Source organism: Ochotona princeps, chromosome 2 (assembly GCF_030435755.1).
Source record: "Ochotona princeps isolate mOchPri1 chromosome 2, mOchPri1.hap1, whole genome shotgun sequence".
NCBI lineage: Eukaryota > Metazoa > Chordata > Mammalia > Lagomorpha > Ochotonidae > Ochotona > Ochotona princeps.
This window is the reverse complement of record NC_080833.1, coordinates 35,116,613-35,140,375: the sequence shown is the minus strand read 5'-3', so window position 1 is coordinate 35,140,375 and position 23,763 is coordinate 35,116,613. Positions and strand designations below refer to the sequence as shown.

The 23,763-nt window shown below is 44.9% G+C and overlaps 1 protein-coding gene across 3 annotated transcripts in view; it reads left to right on the top strand.

Moving 5' to 3' along the window:
- Positions 1 to 23,763, top strand: part of EIF2B3 (eukaryotic translation initiation factor 2B subunit gamma) — a 144,035-nt gene that overhangs the window by 88,025 nt on the left and 32,247 nt on the right. For all 3 annotated transcript variants that reach the window (XM_058680336.1, XM_058680345.1, XM_058680327.1), the window contains exons 6-8: positions 6,581 to 6,670; positions 20,976 to 21,103; positions 22,250 to 22,440. In XM_058680336.1, coding sequence (XP_058536319.1) covers positions 6,581 to 6,670; positions 20,976 to 21,103; positions 22,250 to 22,440 — 409 coding nt within the window. The remainder of the gene's footprint in view (positions 1 to 6,580; positions 6,671 to 20,975; positions 21,104 to 22,249; positions 22,441 to 23,763) is intronic.

Genomic DNA, 23,763 nt, shown 5'->3' with positions numbered 1-23,763 from the left:
AAGTGCGCACATAGTGCTATATACCAAGAGCACGTTAGAGGTCAGTGCAGGGAATAGTCCTGGGTTCATCTGCATGGTACATCCTAATTAATTCAAGAAATAGAAAGCTTGAATAGACCTATAAGTAACAAAAGTGAATTAGTAATTTAAAATCTTCCAACAAGGGAAAGCCCAGGCCTAAATGGCTTCTCTAGTGAATTTTCTCAGACATTTTAAAGAAAAACTATAGTACTCTTCTCTTATTTATGGGGGACATATTCCAGGCTCTTGAGAAACACATCTTAAACCACAGATAGTACTGTACCTCATATGTATTATGTTTTCCCCTATACATACATATTTGTGAAAAGTTTTAGTTTATAAATTAAGCACAGTAAGATATTAACAATAACTAAAAATTGAGCAGTTTTAAACATATACTGTAATAAAAATTATGTTAATTTGATTTATTTCAATAGGTAGCTATACTTTCACCTAAAAGAAGCACTTCCTTTTTTTTATTAAAGTTTTATTTATTTTTATTGGAAAGGCAGATTTTACAGAGATAAAGAAGGGCAGAGAGAAAGATCTTCCATCTGCTGACTCACTCGTCAAGTGGCCACAATGGCCAGAGCTGAACCAATCCAAAGCCAGAAGCCAGGAGCCAGGAGTATCTTCCTGGTCTCCCATGTGGGTGCAGTGTCCCAAGGTTTTGTGCCATTATCTACTGCTTTCCACAAAAGAAAAAGAAATATGTCTGATGAAGAGAGGGGAGGAAAGTAAAGGGATTGCAGGGGAGGAATCCAGGGAGTGAGGGAAGAGTGGTTGTCTCCTTGGAATTGTATGGAATACATGAAATCTGTTCTCTGTGTATTAATAAAATTTTTACAAATTAAATTAAAGGCTAAAACCAAGGGCTAGCCCAGTGACTCAACAAGCTAATCCTCTGCCTTGCAACACCAGTATCCCATATGGGTGCCAATTCTAATTTCATTGCTCAACTTCCAATCTGGCTCCCTGCTTATAGCCTGAGAAAACAGTGAAGGATTGCCCAAGTCCTTGGGCCCCAAAGCTCCTGGCTCCTCCAGACTAGTTCAGCTCCAGCTGTTGCAGCCATTTGGGGAATGAGCCAGCAAATGAAAGATCTGTTTCACTCTCTTTCTCTCTGTCTCTCCTCTCTGTAAATCTGTCTTTCAAGTAAAAAAATAAATAACTCTTTAAAAAAGCAAAGGCTAAAACAAGACAGTCAACTAAAATACAAAACAAATGGACAGATACCTTAATGTGACCTAGTTTATTTTTGTATTTGTTTATTTGGCAATTGTTGTACAGTTAGACTGTGGGCGGCACAGTGCTAAATTACTAAGGCTATGAACATGAGTTTCTATTGATTTTTAGCCTGTTGAGACAGACATAAAAACTGGCTGTATACATTACCTAATGGATGTAGATGCCAAGTGTTGTCAGAGTACTAACTTGGATTGTCAGTAGAGGTTTCCTGAAAGAAATATATCTTGAATGAATCCTGGTGCATAAATAAAAGGAGAGAGGAATATTCACAGATTGTGCTTCATTTTCTATGAGAATGGAATGGTTTACACCAAATACTAGAAGTAAAAGTAAATATGGCTGAAGTGTGGGATGCAGAAGGTAGGGATTGTTGTGGTGGCATCGCAGACTGAGTTGCCCCCTGCAACAGCAGCATCCCTTATTCAGAGCACTCCACTTTCAATCTAGCTCCCAGCTAATACACCTCAGAAAGCAGAAGAGGATGACCAGTACTTAGGTCTCTGCCACCCATGTGGGAGACCTGGATGCAGCTCCAGGCTACTAGTTTAAGTCCAGACAAGCCTTGGACATTGCTGCTATTTGTCAAGTTTAAAAAGAAAAAGTAGGGCCTGGCGGCGTGGCCTAGCGGCTGAAGTCCTCACCTTGAACGCCCCGGGATCCCATATGGCCGCCGGTTCTAATCCCAGCAGCTCCACTTCCCATCCAGCTCCCTGCTTGTGACCTGGGAAAGCAGTCGAGAATGGCCCAAGGCTTTGGGACCCTGCACCCGCATGGGAGACCTGGAAGAGGTTCCTGGTTCCCGGCTTCAGCCGTTGCAGCTCACTTGGGGGAGTGAAACATTGGACGGAAGATCTTCCTCTCTATCTCTCCTCCTCTCTGTGTATCTGACTTTGTAATAAATATAAATAAATCTTTAAAAGAAAAAGTATATGTAAGAGGTAACTGTGTCACTCTCCCCTTTAAATAAATAAATATTAAAAAAGAAAAGATTTCCAGCTATAAGCAACTGCCTAAGTTGTCTTGTCCTAGGTGAGTGTTACACTAATAGGAGGAAAGCAGCCAGTAGCCAGCAGGCTAATGGGCTTGATTAATGCCAAATTTATGTTAGCTATACCAGTATGTCAGCATAGCTATATCAGTTACATACTGTTTATTCTTTACTTTTTTTTTAAAGATTTATTAATTTGTATTGCAAAGTCAGGTATACAGAGAGGAGAGACAGGAAGATCTTCCATCCGTTGATTTACTCCCCAAACAGCCACAATGACCGGAGCTGAGCCAATCCGAAGCCAGGGCCTGGAGCTTCCTCCGGGTCTCCCACATGGGTTCTGGGTCCCAAGGCTTTGGGCCGTCCTTGACTGCTTTCCCAGGACGCAAGCAGGGAGCTGGATGGGATCCCAGAGCGTTCAAGGTGAGGACTTTAGCCGCTAGGCTGTCGTGCCAGGCCTGACTTTTTTTTTTTTTTTAAGATACATGGGAAAGGCAGGGAACGCTGGTCCTGGCCCTCAAGCAGTGGAGTTGGGGGCCCTGCAGATTGCCTGGGGAAGGGGATCTGGTGACATGTCAGAGTGGGAGCAGCTGAGGGCATTTTTGAGAGGGGAGGAATGACTTCTGGGAGTCATGGACCAGGTCACTGCACTCACAGGTAGGAGAAGAAGCTGAGACAGAGTGGTTTAGAGGGGGGGAACTGGAGGGCATGTCTAGGTTAGGCCAAGGCACCTCCCGCATGGAAGACCTGGGCTGGGCCAAATAGCATCATCTGCTGCCCGCTGGTGCACACAAAAGCCGGGGTCATTGGGCAGAGGGGCGGGGGGACATTCTTGGCTGGACTAGGCTGCAGTAACTACCCAAAAGTATCAGAGCAAGGGCGGGCATGTCAGGCTGAGCCACAGCACCTACTAGAACATGAGGGAACTACATCTGAGGGCAGCAGATTCTCTTGAGGAGTTGTGGGATCACCTCTGTAGGACTGCAGCACTCGCCCACTGCTTTGCACTGAGAGCTTGGGGTGGTGATGAGCCAAGCCAAGCTGGACAATAGAACTTTCTGACAGGAAACCACCACTTTTTCTGGAGCTGGAAGGAGGCCAGGCTGGGCCTGGCTACTGTACCCGCCAGCACATGCAAAGGCTGGAACTGACTGAAGACAGATCATGCCAAACAGGGCCACAGCATCCCACAGCACACATAAGTTCTATCCTGGGAAAAGGCCTGTTAGGGGAACTGGGGAACTTCTCTGCTAGGCTCCTATTGGGGAGCACAAGAGCTAGGGCTAGAAGTGGGTCAGGCCAGGCAAGGTTGTAGCACTCATCAGTGTTTGTGTGAGCTGGATCTGGGAATAGGCCAGGCTGTGCCATGCCCAGCTGGGCTAGGCTGCAACACCCACCAGCAAGTGCTGACACTGAAGGCAAGCCATGCCAGGCTGGGTCAAAGCATCTGCCAGCATGCACAAGACCCAAGAATTGGAATAGGCCTGGTAGGAAACTCTGGGGACTGCTCTACTGGGCTGCATCTCCCATTTATGAATGCGCGAGCCAGCACTGTGGACAGAGCAGGCTGAGCGAGGCTGCAGTACCCATAACACCCTCTAGGTCACATGAGAGCTGGGTCTGGGAGTAGAGCATGCTGGACTAGGCTATAGCATCCATTGGTGAGAGCCATAATGATTGTGGACCGGTTGGGCTAGACCACAGTACCCACCAGTGAGTGCCAGGACTGGGAGCTGGCCGTATCAGTCTAGGAAGCAGCTCCCATGTGCACACATGAGATCTGTTGACTGGGAATGGCCTGATACGGAAACTTGGGGAATTGCCCTGCTTGCTACAGACCCTGCTGGTGAGCGCAAGAGTTGGGGCTGGGAGTGGCCAGACCAGGTGAGGCAGCAGCACCCGTTAGCATATGTCGGAGCCAGATCTTGGGGCAGGCCAGGCAGAGTCATTCCACAGCACACAGTAGCATGAGTGGGAGCCAGAATAGGGTGTAGGCCAGGCTGTGTTGGACCACAACACCCATCAGTTCACATGAGGGCTGGGACTGGGTCAGGCTAGTTTGGCTGCTATACTCACCAGCGAGAGCTAGACTAGGGATGGGCTGGGCTGAACCAGGCTACAGCACCTGCTAGCAAATACTGACTAGGTACAGGCCATCTCTGACTGGGACATAGTACCCACTGGCATGTGCAAGACCCAGGCATGGAAGCAGGCCTTGTAGAAGAACCTCTGGGACTCCTCTGTTGGACCATTGCTTCCATGGGTGAGCATGAGAGGTGGGACTGGGGGTGAGCCAGTCCAGGTAGGGCTGTAACACCCATCAGCCAGCATTTGGGCTAGATCTGGGTGCAAGCCAGGCTAGACTAGGCTGCCACATGTGCTGGTGTGAGGGAGAGGCAGAATGGGTACAGGCCAGCCAGGCTAGGCCACAGCACTAACTGGCAAGTACCAGGACTGGGTGCCAATCATGTCAGACTGTAATTCCGTTACCCCCCTGGCAGATGGATCCAGAGTTGGGAGTATGCCTGGCAGGGGAACTATGGGTACTTCCCTGGTAGGCTGAACCTCTTGCTAGTGAGCACAAAAAGCAGGGCTGGAGACAGGCCAGGCTGGACAAGACACAGGCATCTGTCAGCATACATGATGGCTGAGTCAGAGGGCAGGTTGAGCTGAGAGCTAAGCTGCAGTCCTCACGGGTGTGCACAAGAGCTGGATGGGATATAGACTGAGCCTGGCTAGGCTGCAGCAGAGACTGACATGGGCAAGAACAAGAGCTGGGAGCAGGCCTGGTGGGTGTTATTGGGGTCACCCTGACTAGGCTGCAGCACCCACTGATATGTGTGAAGACCAGGTCTGTAGTGGGCTGGCTGGGCTGGGCCACAACACCAGTTAAGTCACATGAGATATGGGACTGGGACTTAACAGATCAGGCAGCTGTATTCACCAGTGTGGGAATTGACTGGTATAGGTCACAGACTGCACCTGACCCTGCACTGGCTGACACACAGAAGAGCCAAGTCTGAGGTCATCCCAGGTGAGGTTTCTTGTGGGACTTTCCAGCTGGACCACAAACTCAGACTCCATGCCCAGGATATGTGGTCCAACCTTGGAGTACATGTATCAAGACTGGTCCTCCTCAGTTGCTGATGCCTGTTTAGTGGACAGCATGCCCAGGTACACACAGGGTACATGACAACCAGCTCATCTAGGCCAATGTGGGCTGTTGAGTGCCTCATTAGAGGATGAAAAGCAGAACTCCTGTCAAGTTTTGCAACATGTTCCTGGGTCTATGAATGCAGTAAGGTAGACTGTGTCAACCAGTAGGCCTTGGAGATTTCGCAACCCTGGTGCAACAAAACCAGCAACTTCTTAGAACTGTCAAAACCTCTCAAGTAACATCCTCACAGTACTCTTCCCCACATCAGGGTCTTAAGGTGTCGTCCAGTGACACCTCAGGTGCTGATGTAGTTTGACAGCAAGGGGGGGCTCCTTCCCCTTCCTCCCGGTCATATACAAAATTGAAACTGTCCCACCCACCTTCCTCTGTACCTGAACCTCCTCACTGTAATCAAGGGCCCACCTGGGCATGTATCTCTCTCAACTATGTAAACAATATTAAAAAGAAAATAAAAAATTGTTTAGAAAAACAGCAAAGTAGGGCAGGTAGGGAAGAAGCAAGAAAATGTTACAAAAATTGTAGGTAGGAGTCTATGATAGTATAAAAGGTGGACTGTCAGTAATTTGACATCTTCACAAGTTTCTTTGGAAACTAAAAAGCCTCACTATTGGCTGGTGTTATGGCACAGCATGTTAACTCATCGCCTATGACACTGATGTTCCGTGTGGACATCTGTCCAGGCCCCAGCTGCTCCACTTCCCACCCAATTCCCTATTTATGTATCTGGCAAAGTAACAGAAAATGACCAAGGTGATTTTACCCCTGTCATCCGTAAGGGGACCCTGATGAAGTTCTAGGCTCTAGCTTCAGCTTGACCCAGTCCTAGTCATCATGAATATTTGGGAGTGAATGAATCTGCTAGTAGAAGATCCAATCTCTCCTTCTCTTTCTATAACTAACTCTGCTTTTATTTATAAAATAAAATAAAACTTTAAAAAAAAAGCTGCACAAGTGTGAACTACCTTTTCCAGGGAACTTTTATGCAGTAAGATCAGAACTGGGATTTCTCATCCCAAGTTTCCAGAGTAAAGAAGTGTGGGGAGCATGCTCTGATTCTTCTAAACTTCCTAATGCCTACCACCTGATAATAAGATTGAATTTTTTTTTCCAGATTCTGATTCTTTTCTTTGTTCTTCTTCTTCCAGGCACCCTAGAATTCGTTTCCACACAGGTCTGGTGGATGCCCATCTCTACTGTTTGAAAAAATACATTGTGGATTTCCTCATGGAAAACAAGTAAGAAAGAGGGAGGTAGAATCAAACCTATACCACTTAACTAGCTGCCTTGTGATATGCTTAACATTTTATTTTATTTTACTTTATTTTAGATTTATTTATTTTATTACAAAGTCAGATATACAGAGAGGAGGAGAGACAGAGAGGAAGATCTTCCATCCGATGATTCACTCCCCAAGTGAGAGCAACGGCCGGTACACGCCGATCCGAAGCCGGGAACCTGGAACCTCTTCCAGGTCTCCCACGCGGGTGCAGGGTCCCAAGGATTTGGGCCATCCTCGACTGCTTTCCCAGGCCACAAGCAGGGAGCTGGATGGGAAGTGGAGCTGCCGGGATTAGAACTGGTGCCCATATGGGATCCCGATGCATTCAAGGCGAGGACTTTAGCCACTAGGCTACGCCGCCGGGCCCATGCTTAACATTTTAAACCTTTGAAGTATTAGATTCGCTAGTTTATATAAATAGGATAGTTGGTTCTCACTTTTGTTTTAGAAATGAAATCATGTTATCAGCATAGTATTATTTTGTCTGTACCAAAGAGTTTTCTTTTTGTGTTTTGGGGCCTATGATAAAATGAACCAGCAAAAGTTGTTGGTATAACTGAGTAACCCAGGATGCCCATTTCTGTAGTTTCCTTGCTCTTGTTCTCTCCTGCGAGGTGAGCTCCCAACCAGATGCTGTTTTTCTCCAAGTACATGTGACAGTTGATCTCAAGCATTTTGGATAAGAAATGGAACTGGGAAGGTGGGCATTATGGCACAGCAAGTTAGGCCATCATTTGGGACAGTTGCATCCCACATTAGAGGGCCTGGTTTGCATCCCAGCTACAGTCTTCTGATCTAGATTCTTGCTAATAATGCACTTGGTAGGCAGCAGATCCTGGCCATGATGCACTTAAGTCCTGGAACCTCGGGTGGAGTTCCTGACTGTTGGCTTCAGCCTGGTCATTGTGGTTGTTTGGAAAGTGAACCATCGAATGAAAGACATCTCTCTCTCTGTCTCTCCCTCCATCTCTGTCACTGTGCTTTTCAAATAAATAAATTTTTAAAGAAAAGTTGCTCTTAGAGAATTAAGTAGCAAAGGATTTAATTACTGCACAAGAGAAGCAGGTAGTTTGCCTTGATGACTGCTGCCTTTAACAGCACTGAGGACAACAAAGTAGGTAACACAATAGCAAATTCCTTCAGATCAGCTGGGGAAGGGAATCTGAAAACCTGGTTTTAAATGCTAATTTTGCCCGTGGCTGTAGACTTTGGTGTATAAATAAAATTAAGGGAAAGGTGATCATTTTCTGTGCCACTATGTTCCTCCTTGCAGCATCCTAACTCTTAGCCCCACTAACACCTGCTAAGCTCGCACAGGAATGCCCGTGTCTGTGAGCCAATAGAATAACAAATTATTTAGACTCCTAGAAAGTTTTCCAAAGGATTATTGTTTCTCTGTTTCCCCAAAGCTGACCTCATTCTGACTGCTGTGGCTCATTTGTAGCTCATGTGGCCACCACCAATGCAAGGACAGTTATTTGTGCCCAGAAAATGTGCTTAAAATTGGTTATATGACTGTGGACAGGAACACTGCCAAATGGGACCTTCCCAGGTCCCACAATACAGAGTGATATAGAATCTGATATCAAGCTACCTCCTCATCTCAAGATCTATTAGAGACCCTCATTTCTCCCCCCCCCAAATCTATCTTCAGATCTTAGAACTGGTGAATCAGAGGGCATAAATTAAAAACAGATGGTGGGGCCTGGCACAGTGGCCTCGCGGCTGAAGTTCTCGCCCTGAACATGGCAGGATCCCATATGGGCACCGGTTCTAATCCCAGCAACCCCACTTCCCATCCAGCTCCCTGCTTGTGGCCTGGGAAAGCAGTCAAGGACAACCCAAAGCCTTGGGACTCTGCACCCGCGTGGGAGACCTGGAAGAGGCTCCTGGCTCCTGGCTTCAGATCGGCGCACCACCGGCTGTTGCGCTCACTTGGGGAGTGAACCCTCGGACAGAAGGTCTTCCTCTCTGTCTCTCCTCCTTTCTATGTATCTGACTTTACAATAAAGATAAATAAATCTTTTTTTAAAAAGTCACTATGCCAAACATCTGTCATCATCAAGTTTTTTTTTTTTTTTTTAAGATTTATTTATTTTTATTGCAAAGTCAGATACACAGAGAGGAGGAGAGACAGAAAAGAAGGAAGATCTTCTGTCGGCTAATTCACTTCCCAAGTGGCCGCAATGGCCGGAGCTGAGTCTACCTGAAGCCAGAAACTTCTTCCAGGTCTCCCACACAGGTGCTGGGTCCCAAGGCTTTGGGTCATCCTCAACTGCTTTCCTAGGGCACAGAGAGCTGAATAGGAAGTAGGACTGGATGATTATAACTGGCGGCTATGTGGGATCCTGGCACACACAAGGCGAGGACTTTAGCCGCTAGGCCACCACGCCAGGCCCTGACTTAGTGATATAAGACACCACTCGGTGCCTCTGCCTTCCATGCTACACTTCCAGTTCTAGCTTTCTGCTAAAGCACACTCTGGGAGGCAACAAGTGGTAGCTGAAATTCTTGGATCCCATGTGACTTATGCCTTCAGCTTAGCCCAGCCCCAACTTTTGCAGGCATTTTTGGGGGAATAAACAACAGTGAGAAAGTGTCTCTCACTCTCTTGCTCTGTCTCTCTCTGCCTTTCAAACAAAAAATTTAAGAATGTTTTAAAGAATATTAGAAAATTGGAAAAAATTTTTTTGGTTTTTTTTTAAAGATTTATTTATTTTTATTGTAAAGGCAGATATACACACAGGAGGAGAGACAGAGAGAAAGATCTTCTGTCCAATGGTTCACTCCCCAAGCGGCCATAAGGCTGGAGCTGAGCCAACCCAAGCCAGGAGCCAGGAACCTGGAACCTCTTCTGGGTCTCCCACGCAGGTGCAGGATCCCAAGGCTTTGGGTCGTCCTCCACTGCTTTCCCACGCCACAAGCAGGGAGCTGGATGTGAAGCGTGGCTGCTGGGATTAGAACCAGCGCCCATATGGGATCCCAGCACGTTCAAGGCAAGGACTTTAGTCTCTAGGCTACTGCGCAGGGCCCAAAAATTGGAAAATTTTAATGCATTAGGAAAAATAGGGAAGATTAGATTGATTTTAAGGTTTTGTGTTTATTTGAAAAGCAGAAAAAGAGAGACCTTCTACTTACTGGTTCGCATCTCAGGTGGTCATAATCTCTGGGGTTGGGCCAGGCTGTAATCAGGAGTCTGGAACTCCATCTGAGTCTTCTACGTGTGTGACAGGGACCCAAGTACTCGAGCCATCACTTGGTACCTCCCAAGGTGTGCGTTAGTAAGAAGGGAATAAAAATTGGAAACAGAGGACTTGAACCCAAGCAGTCTAATATGGGTATTGCGTCCTAGGTGGCAACTTCCCTCTTTGACACAATACTAGCCCCCTCTTTTTCCAAGTTTTTTATTTCTTTACATGAGAAGCAGACAGCTTCCAGCCCTACAATCCAAACTCCTGCAACAGCTGCAACTAAGCCAAGCCTAAACTGGGAGCCAGTACAAGTCTCCCTCTGGCAGAAGCCCAACTGCCTGAACCAACAGCACTGCCTTCCAGTACCTGTACCTGTCAGGAACCAGAGCCCAGCATCAAACCCAGGCCTCCAGTGTGGAACAGAGGCATCTAATCTTTGGCTAAATGCCCGCCCTGAGGGACATTCTGCATTCCTGGCTAGAATAGTGAAGCTCTTTGAGGAGTTGTGAGAGATGGGATTGATTTGGTTGGTGGTTAAGTAGCAGCATGTAGAAGGTCTTGAAAGCTAAGCAGGGAGTTACAGATCTTTAAACAGATAGTCTTTGTGAAACAAGCAATGATACAATCTGGCAGGAGAACATAGACCATTCTGCATGGGAAGAAATTCCTTCAAAGTAAGTAGTAGACCTTTATAATAATCTTGTCATTAAATGATGATTCCTTAGGAATGGAAAGATTAAACCTGATAGATATAACTTCAGGAAATGACTGCTGTTGCAAGCCTTTGTTCTAGTTTACCTTTGAAACCTAACAAACCCATGTTCTTTGTATGGAAAATTTTGTGTTTTTTTTGAAATCACACTGATATTTTCTTAATTGTTTACACATTTACATGCCACACTGAAATTCTTTCAGAGTGGATTAGCTACCATACATACCTGGTAAATGGGAGAAGAGAGATGTAGTACCAGATAGCAAAAGTAATTTAGTGCAGCTGTGGTGGAAAAACAGACAAAGATTTCTACAGTTGACTAAGCAGGAAAGCTTCAGGAAGATCTGTGGAGGGCCTGGCACAATAGCATAGTTGTTAAAGTCCTCAACTTGAACGTGCCAGGATCCCATATGGGCGCTGGTTCTAATCCCAGCAGCCCCACTTCCCATCCAGCTCCCTGCTTGTGGCGTGGGAAAGCCGTTGAGGATGACCCAAAGCCTTGGGCCCAGCACCTGCGTGGGAGACCCAGAAGAGGTTCCTGGCTCCTGGCTCCGGATTGGCTCAGCTCACCCTTTATGGCCGCTTGGGGAGTGAACCATCGGACGGAAGATCTTTCTCTTTGTCTCTTCTCCTCTCTGTATATCTGCCTTTCCAATAAAAAATAATGAATCTTTAAAAAAAAATCTGTGGAAAGGAATATGTATTCTCGTTCATGAGAAGTTTAATGATTGAGCTGTATACAGATGTCCTAGCAATCTTCTTTTTAATGCACCTCTGAACACAATAGAAAAGGTGAATGTTTCAAAGAATTTCCAGAACACTTTAAATCAGAAGTATATGTCTAAAGCAGAAGCAGAGTTTGGAATGAGTGTTAAATGGTGTCTCTCTTATTGTTGATTAGTGAGCCAAAGGTTCTTCACTCTTTTACAATTTCAGCTGGACGCTCTCCAATATTTTAGGAGGTCTAGTAGTCCGAGTGTTGGTTCAGCTCTTTGCTTTTATAGTTATTGTTCCAAAAGAGAGATCTGATTCAGGGCCCTAGATTAGCCTGGGACTTGTGAAGAACTCAAGCTAAATGCCAACTCTGAATTAACATTATGCAAGGCATGGGTTTATACCAGAACTAATCTTGATTTCCTTTTACAGAAACCCAAAGAAATTTTCCTTTCTCTCCATTTTGCTATCCTGAAGACCTGCTAGCCCCCTTAAGATAGAGGATGGAATAGGCCGTAATATACAATGGGTTAAGCCACTGCTTAACTCCATCTAATGTTGGAGCACCCAGTACAAGTCTTAGGTACTCCACACTTTCCATCCAGCTTCCTGCTCTTGTGCTTAGGAGGCGATAGATGATGACTTAAGTGCCTTGGGTCCCTCCCAGACATGCAGGAAATCCAGATGGAGCTCCTGGGTTTGACCTAGCCCAGCACCAGTAATTGTTGGACATTTAAGAAGTTGAATCAGTGGATAGAAAAGGTGTTTCTTCTGCCCCCTGTTTTTGTCTCCCCACCCTCTGTGTTTGTGTATTTCCCTCTCATCCAAATAAATAAAAACACAAACTTTTTTAAAAATTATCATCTTAAAGCATTAATTCATCCAGGTGTTAATTCCTGTAGGAAGCTTTATCTCTTATCTCATTTTTTTTCCTTCTCAGTCTGCTCATGTTTTACTATAATTCTTTCCTGTGCTTATCTCCATCAAGCATAATTAATTATTTCCTTTTCTGATCTTGTGTCTTCTGACACATAGTTTGCTTCTCCCAGATGACAGGAAATATCTGCCAATTTTGAGATCCTCTCTTCTGCTTGCTTCATTCTATTTTGGAGATTCTCCACTATACTTTTAATTTGCTCTACTGTGTTCTTAATTTCTGATATACCAGCCTTGATTTGCTTTATTGCTTCCTTAAATTATTTGAACTCTTGTATGTGCTTCTCATTGTTGATCAGAAGCTTTAAAATGAGTTTTCTGAATTCTGTGTGTCCCCCATTTTCTCGATGTCTTCCTCAGTTAACTCTAAGGTTAGCAAAGGATTTTGCTCCTTTGCAGGGGAGTTTTCGGTAATATTCATTGTACATTTGTCTCTTTTTTTGCTCTTGGTCGTTGTACTTCTGGTTAGCAGAGTCTTCTTCTTGGGGTAGGTTTCTAAGCTCTGTCACCCACAGGTCTACAGTTTGATTTTACTTATTGCAGTTGGTACACAACTCTTTGCTTGCAGCCAATTGTGCCACTCCCTCCACTGAGCTCCAGGTCTGGGTTCTTATGTTAGATTTCCACCAAGAACTCCGTAGCCCAAACTCCTGGCTCACCAATCTCCACCTCCTGTGATACCGTGCTGAGGCTGCACCGTGGTCTCTGCAACCTTTTCCCACTTTCGGTTGGAGCAGGTCCCAGGATTAGAGAGACACCAGGTATCCCATGTAACTAGGTTGTTGGTGGTACTGATCTTGCTGGAACCTGTTGGCCATTAGGTCTGGGTGCCACACGGACCTATTTTGACCCGTACGATGCCACAGTAGGTGTTATTTTCCTGCAGGACCAGTGCAATCCACTGAACTCAGTGAGTTCTCACGAGCTCAGCACATGCGCAGTTCACTGTTGTCCCCTGCAGTCTTAAATTCTTGGCCACCCCATAAGAAATGGCATCTGATGTGCCACTGCTAGGAATCTTTATCTACTAGCCATCAGATCTGAGGGCTACTTGTAGAATGCCACATTGATGCAGTTCACTGAGTCAGAAATGAGTTCACTCCCAGCTCAGCGTATGCTCAGTCCTTACCCTTGCCTTTGCCTCCTTACGCAAAATGGTGCCCAATTTGGCTCTAGGGGACTGACTGGGCTATGAGATCCATGCTGTTCTTGCACTGCCCGTCTGTGATCTGCTGCTCTGTCTCTGCTCCTGGTCAAATCAAACGGACCAGCAGGACGGACGGTTCTTTGTCTGGGTTCACCTCCGCAGCTCGCAGTGAAAGTCCCTTCCCACCTGGTTGCTGGTGGAGTTCTGGCTGCTGGTGGAGTTCAGATCGCCGTTAGCTGAATGCTGCTGGAGTATCAATCACTGCAACACCACACTGTTGTGTCCACTGCTTTCCTGTGTCTATCAGTCTCCAGGTACCCCTCTGCTGTTTTTCTGTCCTCTCCTATTTCCTGGAATGTGTCCTCTCTGCCTCATCCTGATTAAATGTTTTTCCGTCCATTTAAACGTGTCCTTACCCTATTCCCTCATCTTGATTCTCCCTCTCTTCTGACACATAGTAAACACAAAGATAATCAAGTTGTTCACTCCATGTGACAGCATGAATTGCCTATTTTGTTTCACTACTGTATCTGCATTGCTGAGAACAGTGTCTGGCATGTTTAGGGTACCAACTGGTAAACTGAATTAAGATGTTTATTGGAGTGTGTGTTTGGTGTAACAGCAAAGACTCCTCTTGGGACGCCTGCGTCTGCTATTGCACTGCCTGAGTTTGAGCCCCAGTCTTACTCTGGGCTGCAGCTTCCAAGCATTAACAAGCTGGGAGGCAGCCTGTGCTGACTCAAGTAGTTGGAACCCTGCCACCCACAGGGATGACCTGAACTGAGTTGCTGGCACCTGGCTTCATCCTGACTCAACCCTAGCTTTTGTAGGCATTTGGGGGAGTGAACCAGCATATGGGAGATGTCTCTCTGCCTTTCAAATACATACAGTAGTTTTTCTTAAGATGTAAGTTTATTGGATTGACCTAAAACTAAGAGGTCTCTGCAACTGGTAATATCTGAACATTTTCTGATTCTCAAGCTATATACACCAGCGTTGAAATTTTATCCCCAAAGAAAGTATCAGTGTTTTGCCAAGAAGAAAAAAGCAGGCATCACCAAATACTGTGTATCAAATACCTAGCTTTTAAGTCAGTACCTTTTAATCTAAGATAATTTCCTGTTTACACTTCTAGATTATATCTACCTTCTTTGAAGGCCAAAAGTAATAAATAAACCCTGAGAACAAAGCCTAGGGTTAACTTAGCAATTGCCTTATCTTTGCAATTACAGTTTTGATGAGACAAGAGGCAAGAAAACCCAAGCTTGTAGTTCTGCTCTGCAGATTGGAGTTCCAGAACCTATAAAAGAAGGTTTCCTGTTCTTCACCCTTCCCAAATAATTAATCCTTTGAAGGACTGAGCTGAAGTAGAACACATTTAGGGGATTTTAACTCTCTTGATTTACTTACAAAGAGAAAATCCAGAATGCAAAACACATTTTTTTTTCTTATTACCATAGACATCATTTTTAAACTTCTCTGGAAGTTTATGGTTGTAAAGAGGATCTTTTCTCAGATCAAGACAAAATGTTAAAATTACCGATTTTGGACTCAGTGTGATAGCCTAGCGGCTGAAGTCCTCACCTTGCATGTGCCAGGATCCAATGTGGGTACTGATTTGTGTCCCAGCAATCGCACTTCCCATCCAGCTCCCTGTTTGTGGCCTGGGAAAGCAGTAGAGGATGGCCCAAAGCCTTGGGACCCTGCACCACCGTGGTAGACCCTGAAGAGGCTCCTGGCTCCTGGCTTCGGGTTGGAGCAGCACCAGCTGTTGCAGTCATTTGGGGAGTGAATCAACAGACAGAGGATCTTCCTCTGTCTTTCCTTCTCTCTACATATCTGATTTTCCAATAAAATGTTAAAAAAAAAAAAAAGTACAAAGTTTGACCAGCACTAGTGATTATATGTTTTTTTCAAGAATTCAAATTAAATATATTATTAATAATAGAGAAGCACATTTAGAATTCTTCCAAGTCAGAAAAGCTCTATATCCAAAAATAAGAGGAAAGTATTGCCAGCTGTTCAACCAAGAATGAGATTCAGTCATTTACAAATTTGCTCATTCATTTATTCAAATAAATATCTATATAACACAGACTACATATTTATTGTTAGAGAAGCGTAAGCATAGAATTGTAAATCCCAGGCCCGGTGCAATACCATAGTGGTTAAAGTCTTCGCCTTGAACACGCCAGGATCCCATATGGATGCCGGTTCTAATCCCGGCAGCCCCTGCTTCCCATCCAGCTCCCTGCTTGTGGCCTGGGAAAGCTGTCGAGGACAGCCCAAAGCCTTGGGACCCAGCACCTGCGTGGGAGACCCAGAAGAGGTTCCAGGTTCCTGGCTCCTGGCTTCGGATTGGCTCAGCTTCAGCCATTGTGGCAGCTTAGGGAATGAACCATCGGACAGAAGATCTTCTACTCTATCTCTTCTCCTCTCTGTATATTCGCCTTTCCAATAAAAATAAATAAGTCTTTAGAAAAAGATTTTTTAAAAAATCCCACAAAAAGTGCTATGGTTGGAAAACCACAGGATTTCTAGTGTTGTGGAAAGAGCCTTGAGCTCTGGATTACTGAAGTTCAGCTCTATCAATTATAAAAGCAGTATTAACCTTCAGCAAGATAGTGAACATATTTTAGCCTTAATTTTCCTCAGTTATAAAATAAAGACAATAATAGCTATTATGAGAATTCCTACAGAATTTGAGGTATGATGTATATTAATTTCTTAGCATATACAATATATATTTAAAAGTAAATACATATAATTGTCTTAATTATTTAAATGCAGAGGCCTACAAATGTTTTACAAACTTCTAAGAAAAGATAATATTTGACAGGTATTATAGTTCAATAAATTTTCACAAAATGAGCATGCTTTTGTAACTCCTATATTCAGCTGAAAAAATAGAACATTATTACAAATCCGGAAGTTTCTCCCTCATTCTGCTCCCCTCAAGGCACATACTCATAAATAGTCATTAGTCTGAGCGTTGTATAAGATTAAGGAGATAATATCAGATTTATAGTTTTTAAAAATTACTGTGTCTGTAAAGTAGAGATGGATTGAAGGAACAAGACATTTGATCTGAATGGTTTAGAAAATATTTAAGGGGCCCAGCGCAATAGCATAGTGGTTAAAGTCCTCGCCTTGAACGTGCTGGGATCCCATATGGGCGCTGGTTCTAATCCCAGCAGCCACTCTTCCCATCCAGTTCCCTGCTTGTAGCCTGGGAAAGCAGTCGAGGACGGCCCAAAGCCTTGGGCCCTGCATCTGCGTGGGAGACCCAGAAGAGGTTCCAGGTTCCTGGCTCCTGGCTTCGGATTGGCTCAGCTCCAGCTGTTGCAGCCGCTTGAGGAGTGAGCCATCAGACAGAAGATCTTCCTCTCTGTCTCTCCCCCTCTCTGTATATCCACCTTTCCAATAAAAATAAATAAATCTTAAAAAAATATATTTAAAAATTCAGGGAGGTAAGACTGGAAGAGGAGAGACCAACTAAAAGCTGGTACAAATGATGACAATAATCTGGACTTAATGATAGCAGGCCATACAGAGAGAGAGAAGTTGACAGTTTTGAGAAAGATTTAAGGGATAGAATCAGCAATATTTGGTGATTAATTGTGAGGGGTGATGGAAGATAGGATGATTCCTGGGTGATTAAATGATTATTCATATCACTAAGCAAGCAAGATAACTAGTGTTGTGGGGAGAGAGTGGTGGTTTGGGAGAAAGATGATGAGTTCATTTTAGATATCGAGTTCAAGGAAACTATGAGTCAACTAAGTGGGAGGGAACATTCAGCCAGTTGAAAATGTAAGACTCAAATAAAGAAGATGGGTCTTGACTTTAGTCTGAATTTGACAATCAGCAGTAAAGAATCCACCAAGTGTCATTATCTCAGGGAGATGAACAGCATAAGGAAAATCATAAACAGAGATGGAAAAAAAAACTTTAAGCTCCAAATGGATCAATGGTTCAGTCCTCACCTTGCAAAAGGCAGGCTCCCATGTTGGCCTTGAGACCCTGCACCTACGTGGGAGGCCTGGAGAAGACTCCTGGCTCCTAGCTTCAGATCAGCTCAGCTCCAGCCTTGGCAGCCGTTTGGGGAGTCAACTAGCAGATGGAAGATCTTTCTCTGTCTCTCCTTCATTCTCTAAATCTGATCTGCCTTTTCAATGAAATCCTTTGTCCTACTTTAGGCAGTTAGTTTGTCTTTTTAATGAGATGGACTAGGTTCCTGGTTTATAGCTGGTAATCAGGTGTGTTGTTACTCTTTGTAATTCGTTGAGAAGACCTTATAATTTCTTAAGATGAGATAGGTGTCTCATGGAAGACTATGTATAAGAGGGAAGAGAAGATGTAAAGTTGATCAGAGGGACCGGCACGATGGCCTAGTGGCTAAATTCCCCACCTTTAACGCTGTTATCCCATATGGGCACCGGTTCTAATCCCAGCAGCTCCACTTGCCATCAAGCTCGCTGCTTGTGGCTTGGGAAAACAGTGGAGAATGGCCTAAAACCTTGGGAACCTACACCCCCATGGGAAACCTGGAAGAGGTTCCTGGCTCCTGGCTTCGGATTGGCGCAGCACCGGCCATTGTGGTCACTTGGGGAGTGGATCATTGAACGGAGGATTCCTCTCTATCTCTCCTCCTCTATGTATATCTGACTTTCCAATAAAAATAAATAAAATCTTTAAAAAAAATAGAAGAAGTAAGTTGACCAGAGCCAAACCATTGTGTCCAGCTGGCCTTCAGTCATAGGGTTATTCACAGTGATTGACAGTGGCCTTGTAACCACTTTTAGCACAGTTTTTTTTCCTTTTTAATATTTATTTATTTTTATTGGAAAATCAGGTATACAGAAAGGAGATGACACAGAGGAAAATCTTCCATCCACTGATTCCCCAAGCGGCTGCAATGGCCAGAGTTGGGCCAATCCAAAGGCAGGAGCCAGGAGCCTCCGCCAGTTCTCCCACACAGGTGCAGAGTCCCAAGGCTTTAGGCCATCCTCACATGCTTTCCCAGGCCACAAGCAGGGAACTAGGTGGGAACTGGGGCATTAGAACTGGCACTCATATGGGATTCCAGTTTGTGCACAGCGAGGACTTTAGCCAGGCCTTTGGCACAGCTTTTACTGTCTCCATTTTGACTAAGAAGCAGGAGGAATAGTTTTGTCCTCTGTTATGCTATTAAACCAGTTGCATTGCCATGGACCTAATGCGAGTCCCCGCAGAGCTGAGTGGACCTAGCAGGGTTGCTTCAAATCTTTCTGCAGTCACTGACCCGCCCCCCCTTGAGCCTGGGTGCCAGGAGGAGTCCTGTGCCAAGGCTTGTTTGCTTTCCTCTTGCAGTGGCAGCGCTGTTGGGTCCATAATGTAAATATAACTCTGAAACTCCCAACTGTCCATGTTTTGTCATTTCCTCAAAGGAAACTGATTTTTTTTGTTTTTCAGTGATAGAGACAGGAATGTTTGCTACCCACCCTGCTCTAGAGCATTAAAGGGAGAGAAAGAAAACTAAGAATAAATGTTGTTTCTTTTTTTATTCATGTGGAAATTTTTAATCTCCATCAAGGGATCAGGGAAAAAAAATCACATTTGAAATTCAATACAAAAGCTCCCAGCTTACACAGTTTTCAAAGATGTTTGGGCTTGATCCTTTAAAAATGACAAAAACCATGAATTGTACAGCTCCAGGATTTATACTTTTCCTTACTCTCCTCAGCCTTTGCCTCTGATTGCCTTCCTGCCTCTGCTGCTTCTGTGTGGTCCTGTGTCTGCAAGCAAAACTTCGCTGAGCAGGGAGGGTGGCATGGAACCCAGGCAGCGACAGGCGGGTTTCTAGAACCGCCTCTGACAAAACTCATTATCTCTCTGCCCTCAGAGTATCCATCTGGTTTCCCTGGGATTTTTTTTTTGGTTTGTTTTTTTTTTTTTTAGATTTGTTTGTTTTTATTGAAAAGTCAGATATACAGAAATGAGGAGAGACAAAGAGGAAGATCTTCCGTCCGATGATTCACTCCCCAAGCGGCTGCAACAGCTGGAGCTGAGCCGATCCGAAGCCAGGAGCCCAGATCCTCTTCCAGGTCTCCCACAAAGGTACAGGGTCCCAAGGCTTTGGGCTGTCCTCGACTGCTTTCCCAGGCCACAGCAGGGAACTGGATGGGAAGTGGAGCTACCAGGATTAGATCCGGAGCCCATATGGGATCCCAGCGTGCTCAAAGCTAAGTCTTTAGCTGCTAGACCACTGCACCGAGCCCTGGTTTCTCTGTCTTCAGTCCACTTATTCAAGGGTCCTTTCCCACCACTACTAGAATTATCTAAGAAATAAAACTATGTCACTTTCCTGCTGAAAACCACTGGCTTCTCATTGTAGACGTAGTAGAGCCATGGAGAGCTTCTGTAATCTGGCTCCTTTGCCTGCCTGATCAGCTTCATTTCTGTCTAGCTTTCTCCTTCCTGAAACCTGCAGCAGGCGAATACCCCACTGGATTATGAATTTCTTGTCCAAAAGCCCAGCAGAGTGATTTACATGAGGTGGCTGCTTTGCAAATGCTGAACAAAATACTTAGTAGTTTAAAATTTGAACAAAGGGCCCGGCGCCATTGCCTGGTGGCTGAAGTCCTCGCCTTTAACATGCTCAGATCCCAAATATGCGCCAGTTGTACTCCCAGCAGCCCCACTTTCCAACTCCCTGCTTGTGGTCTGGGAAAGCAGTCGAGGACGGCCCAAAGTCTTGGGACCCTGCACCCCTGTGGGAGACCCAGAAGAGGCTCCTGGGCTCCTGGCTTCAGATTGGCTCAGCACCGGCCATTGTGGTCACTTGGGGAGTGAATCATTGGACAGAAGATCTTCCTCTCTATCTCTCCTCCTCTCTGTATATCCACCTTTCCAATAAAAATAAATCTTTAGGGCCCGGCGGCGTGGCCTAGCAGCTAAAGTCCTCGCCTTGAAAGCCCCGGGATCCCATATGGGCGCCAGTTCTAGTCCCGGCAGCTCCACTTCCCATCCAGCTCCCTGCTTGTGGCCTGGGAAGGCAGTTGAGGACGGCCCAATGCATTGGGACACTGCACCCATGTGGGAGACCCGGAGGAGGTTCCGGGTTCCCGGCATCGGATCGGCGCGCATCGGCCCGTTGCGGCTCACTTGGGGAGTGAATCGGAGGAGGATCTTCCTCTGTCTCTCCTCCTCTGTGTATATCTGGCTGTAATAAAATGAATAAATCTTTAAAATAAATAAATAAATCTTTAAAAAATTTTTTTAAAAAGGATAATACATACTTATATACAATCAGGTAGAACTTTATGGAAGACTGCTCTCAGCCTTAACTGAGAGGAGGAATTTTCACACTTGGGATGCTGCCTTTTCAGCCCTAGCCTGAAGCCCATGAAAAGACCCAAATCTTTTGTTTCTCAAGAAATGCCAAATCTATTCTTCATTTGATCTCTACCAACCCCAAGGCAGCATGACAGAATCTGAGTTTTCCTTAGATGCACGAAGTTTTCGATCCAGAAGATCCGGACAGTCAGGTTTTTCATATTTGGTCCCTCTTTCTTCCTAGGTCAATTACCTCAATCCGAAGTGAACTGATTCCGTACCTAGTAAGAAAACAGTTTTCTTCAGCTTGTTCACAACAGGGACAAGAAGACAAAGAGGAAGACCTAAAGAAAAAGGAACTGAAGTCCTTAGGTCAGTGCCTGGGTTGGTGCATAAGAGGCCTGGTTAGAAGCACCTTTGGAGATCTCTTCTCATTTATGATTCTTACTAGACATTTTGTCATTAAACTCAATTGGTTCTGGGCCCGGCAGTGTGGCCTAGCGGCTAAAGTCCTTGCCTTGAACGCGCCGGGATCCCATATGGGCGCCGGTTCTAATCCCGGCAGCTTCACTTCCCATCCAGCTCTCTGCTTGTGGCCTGGGAAAGCAGTCGAGGACAGCCCAAAGCTTTGGGACCCTGCACCCACGTGGGAGACCTGGAAGAAGTTCCGGGTTCCCGGCATTGGATCGGCGCAGCACTGGCCGTTGTGGCTCACTTGGGGAATGAATCATCGGATGGAAGATCTTCCTCTCTGTATATCCGGCTTTCCAATAATAATAATAATAAATCTTTAAAAAAAAAAACTCAATTGGTTCTATCAAGGGAAGGGAAGATATGTCATTAGAGACCAACCATCAGGAGATGACCTAGTCCCTGACCCTGTCCTGGGCCCACGGTAGATATTCTGAAAAAATACTCACCAAATAAATAAATAGGCAATATAATGTGACGGTTAAGATCTCTGGACTTGGAGTAAGTCAGACCTGGATTTTAAATTACTCTGCCTCTTATTAGCTATAACCTGAGGTAGAATACTCAGTATCCTGAGCTCCAGTTTTCTTATTATAAAATAAAATATCTCAAATGATTACTATGAGAATTGAAAGATTGGATGCCAGGTATTTCGGCTCCAAATTCTGCACTCTCTGTCACCTGATGTGATAACGCAGACTAAAATCACAAAGCCAACATGGCTGGTCACTAAAACCTAAGTACTAGCTTGTGTTATTTCGTGATTGACAAGGGTCACCTAATTTTTTTTTCCCTAGTAGTGCATGATTATTGACCAGACTTGCTTTAGGATAACTTCTTATATTACATAATATTTCAAACATACAAGAAAACACATTGCCTCTTTTCGCTTAACTTATTCATTAAGGACTTAGTGAGACTTCTCCAGGGTCCATGCTTCATGGGCGAGTTCCATGGACAGAAGTGTTAGCTGTCCCCTTTCAAAACTGCACCCACTCTGTCATCTCATTGTTATTTAATTGCTTGGCTTGAATGTTTGTTTCAAAGATATTTATAGTTTTATAAAAGAAGCCAGTACACTGACCTTGGCTCCATATGATGCCTGCTGGAATGCCTGTCGAGGAGACACATGGGAAGACTTGTCCAAAACACAGGTGCGCTGCTATGTCCACATCATGAAAGAAGGGCTCTGCTCTCGAGTGAACACACTGGGACTTTACATGGAAGCAAACAGACAGGTGAGTAGATGGATTTAGATGGGAGTTTTGGGAGCTCCATTTATAGAAATAGACTGAACCTTTTATTTCTTCATTAGGCACATGATAACTTATTCCAAATCTCTCATTTCAAAGATTGGAACAAAATCTGGCATGCAAGGGAAGACCATTGAGCTACTAAGGTAGAATAGAAGGAAAAACGGAAGGTCTTGTCCTTGGTGATGGGGCCTCCATGGCTCCAAGAAAAGGCCACGATCTCTAGGAAGGTTAACTTCTGGCTCCCATTCTGTTCAAAATGGGAATATTTACAGTACTTATTTAATATACAACAAGGTAAATACTACATAGTCTTTGCTTTGGTTTGGTTAACATGCACACAGAGGTTTCTCTAAGAAAGTGAAGGAGTACATTCAAGAGTGACTGAATGGCAAAGCTTTAAGGAAGAAATGCCCAGAAAAAATAGTTATCTAGACAGAAACAGCTTAGTGAGGTATCCATTGATATTTTCTTTTAACCATGCAGTTTGTAAGGGACAGAGAGCAGCTTGCCATGAAGGGTAAGTAATGCCCTCAAAGACAAGCCAGATCGTAGTGAAGGCAATGGAGGGGAGAGTGAGACTGAAGCTGAGTGGAGCTCTCTGTGTGTCGTGGAAACTGTAGGAAGGAGGGGTACTGGATCAAAAAAAGGAAATGCAGACCAATAAAGGGTTGAGGAGAGAGCCAGAAAAGATAGATAATTGAGGGAACTATATGAGGTTGGCATTTCAGAGTAACAAGGTTGAGATAATGAAAATATGAATTGTTGGCATTTTTCCTGGTAGAATTCTATGAATATGGGTATTATAGACTAAAGGGAAGAAGGGTTGTATTAAACATGCTGAAAATTGGGATTGGAGGGCCCAATGCAATGACATAGTGGCTAAATCCTCACCTTGCCACTCTGGGATCCCATATGGGCGCTGGTTCATATTTCAGCTGCTCCGCTTCCCATCCAACTACTTGCTTGTGGCCTGGGAAAACACTGGAGAAGGGCCCAAAGCCTTGGGACCCTGCATCTGCATTGAAGACCTGGAGGAAGCTCCTGGCTTCTAGTTTCGGATCCGCTCAGCTCCAGCCATTGCAGCCACTTGAGTGGTGAACCAGTGGACAGAAGATCTTTGTCTCTGTCTCTCCTGGTTTCTGTAAATTGGCCTTCCCAATAAAAAAAAAAATAAATAAATCTTCCCAGAAAAAATGGAGATTGGAAGCTTAAACACAATCTGGGTCTGAAATCTTCAGGACTCATACCAGATAGTGAGCAGCCTCAACCTGAGACCTCAAGCAGAACTGGTTATAGATTCAATGA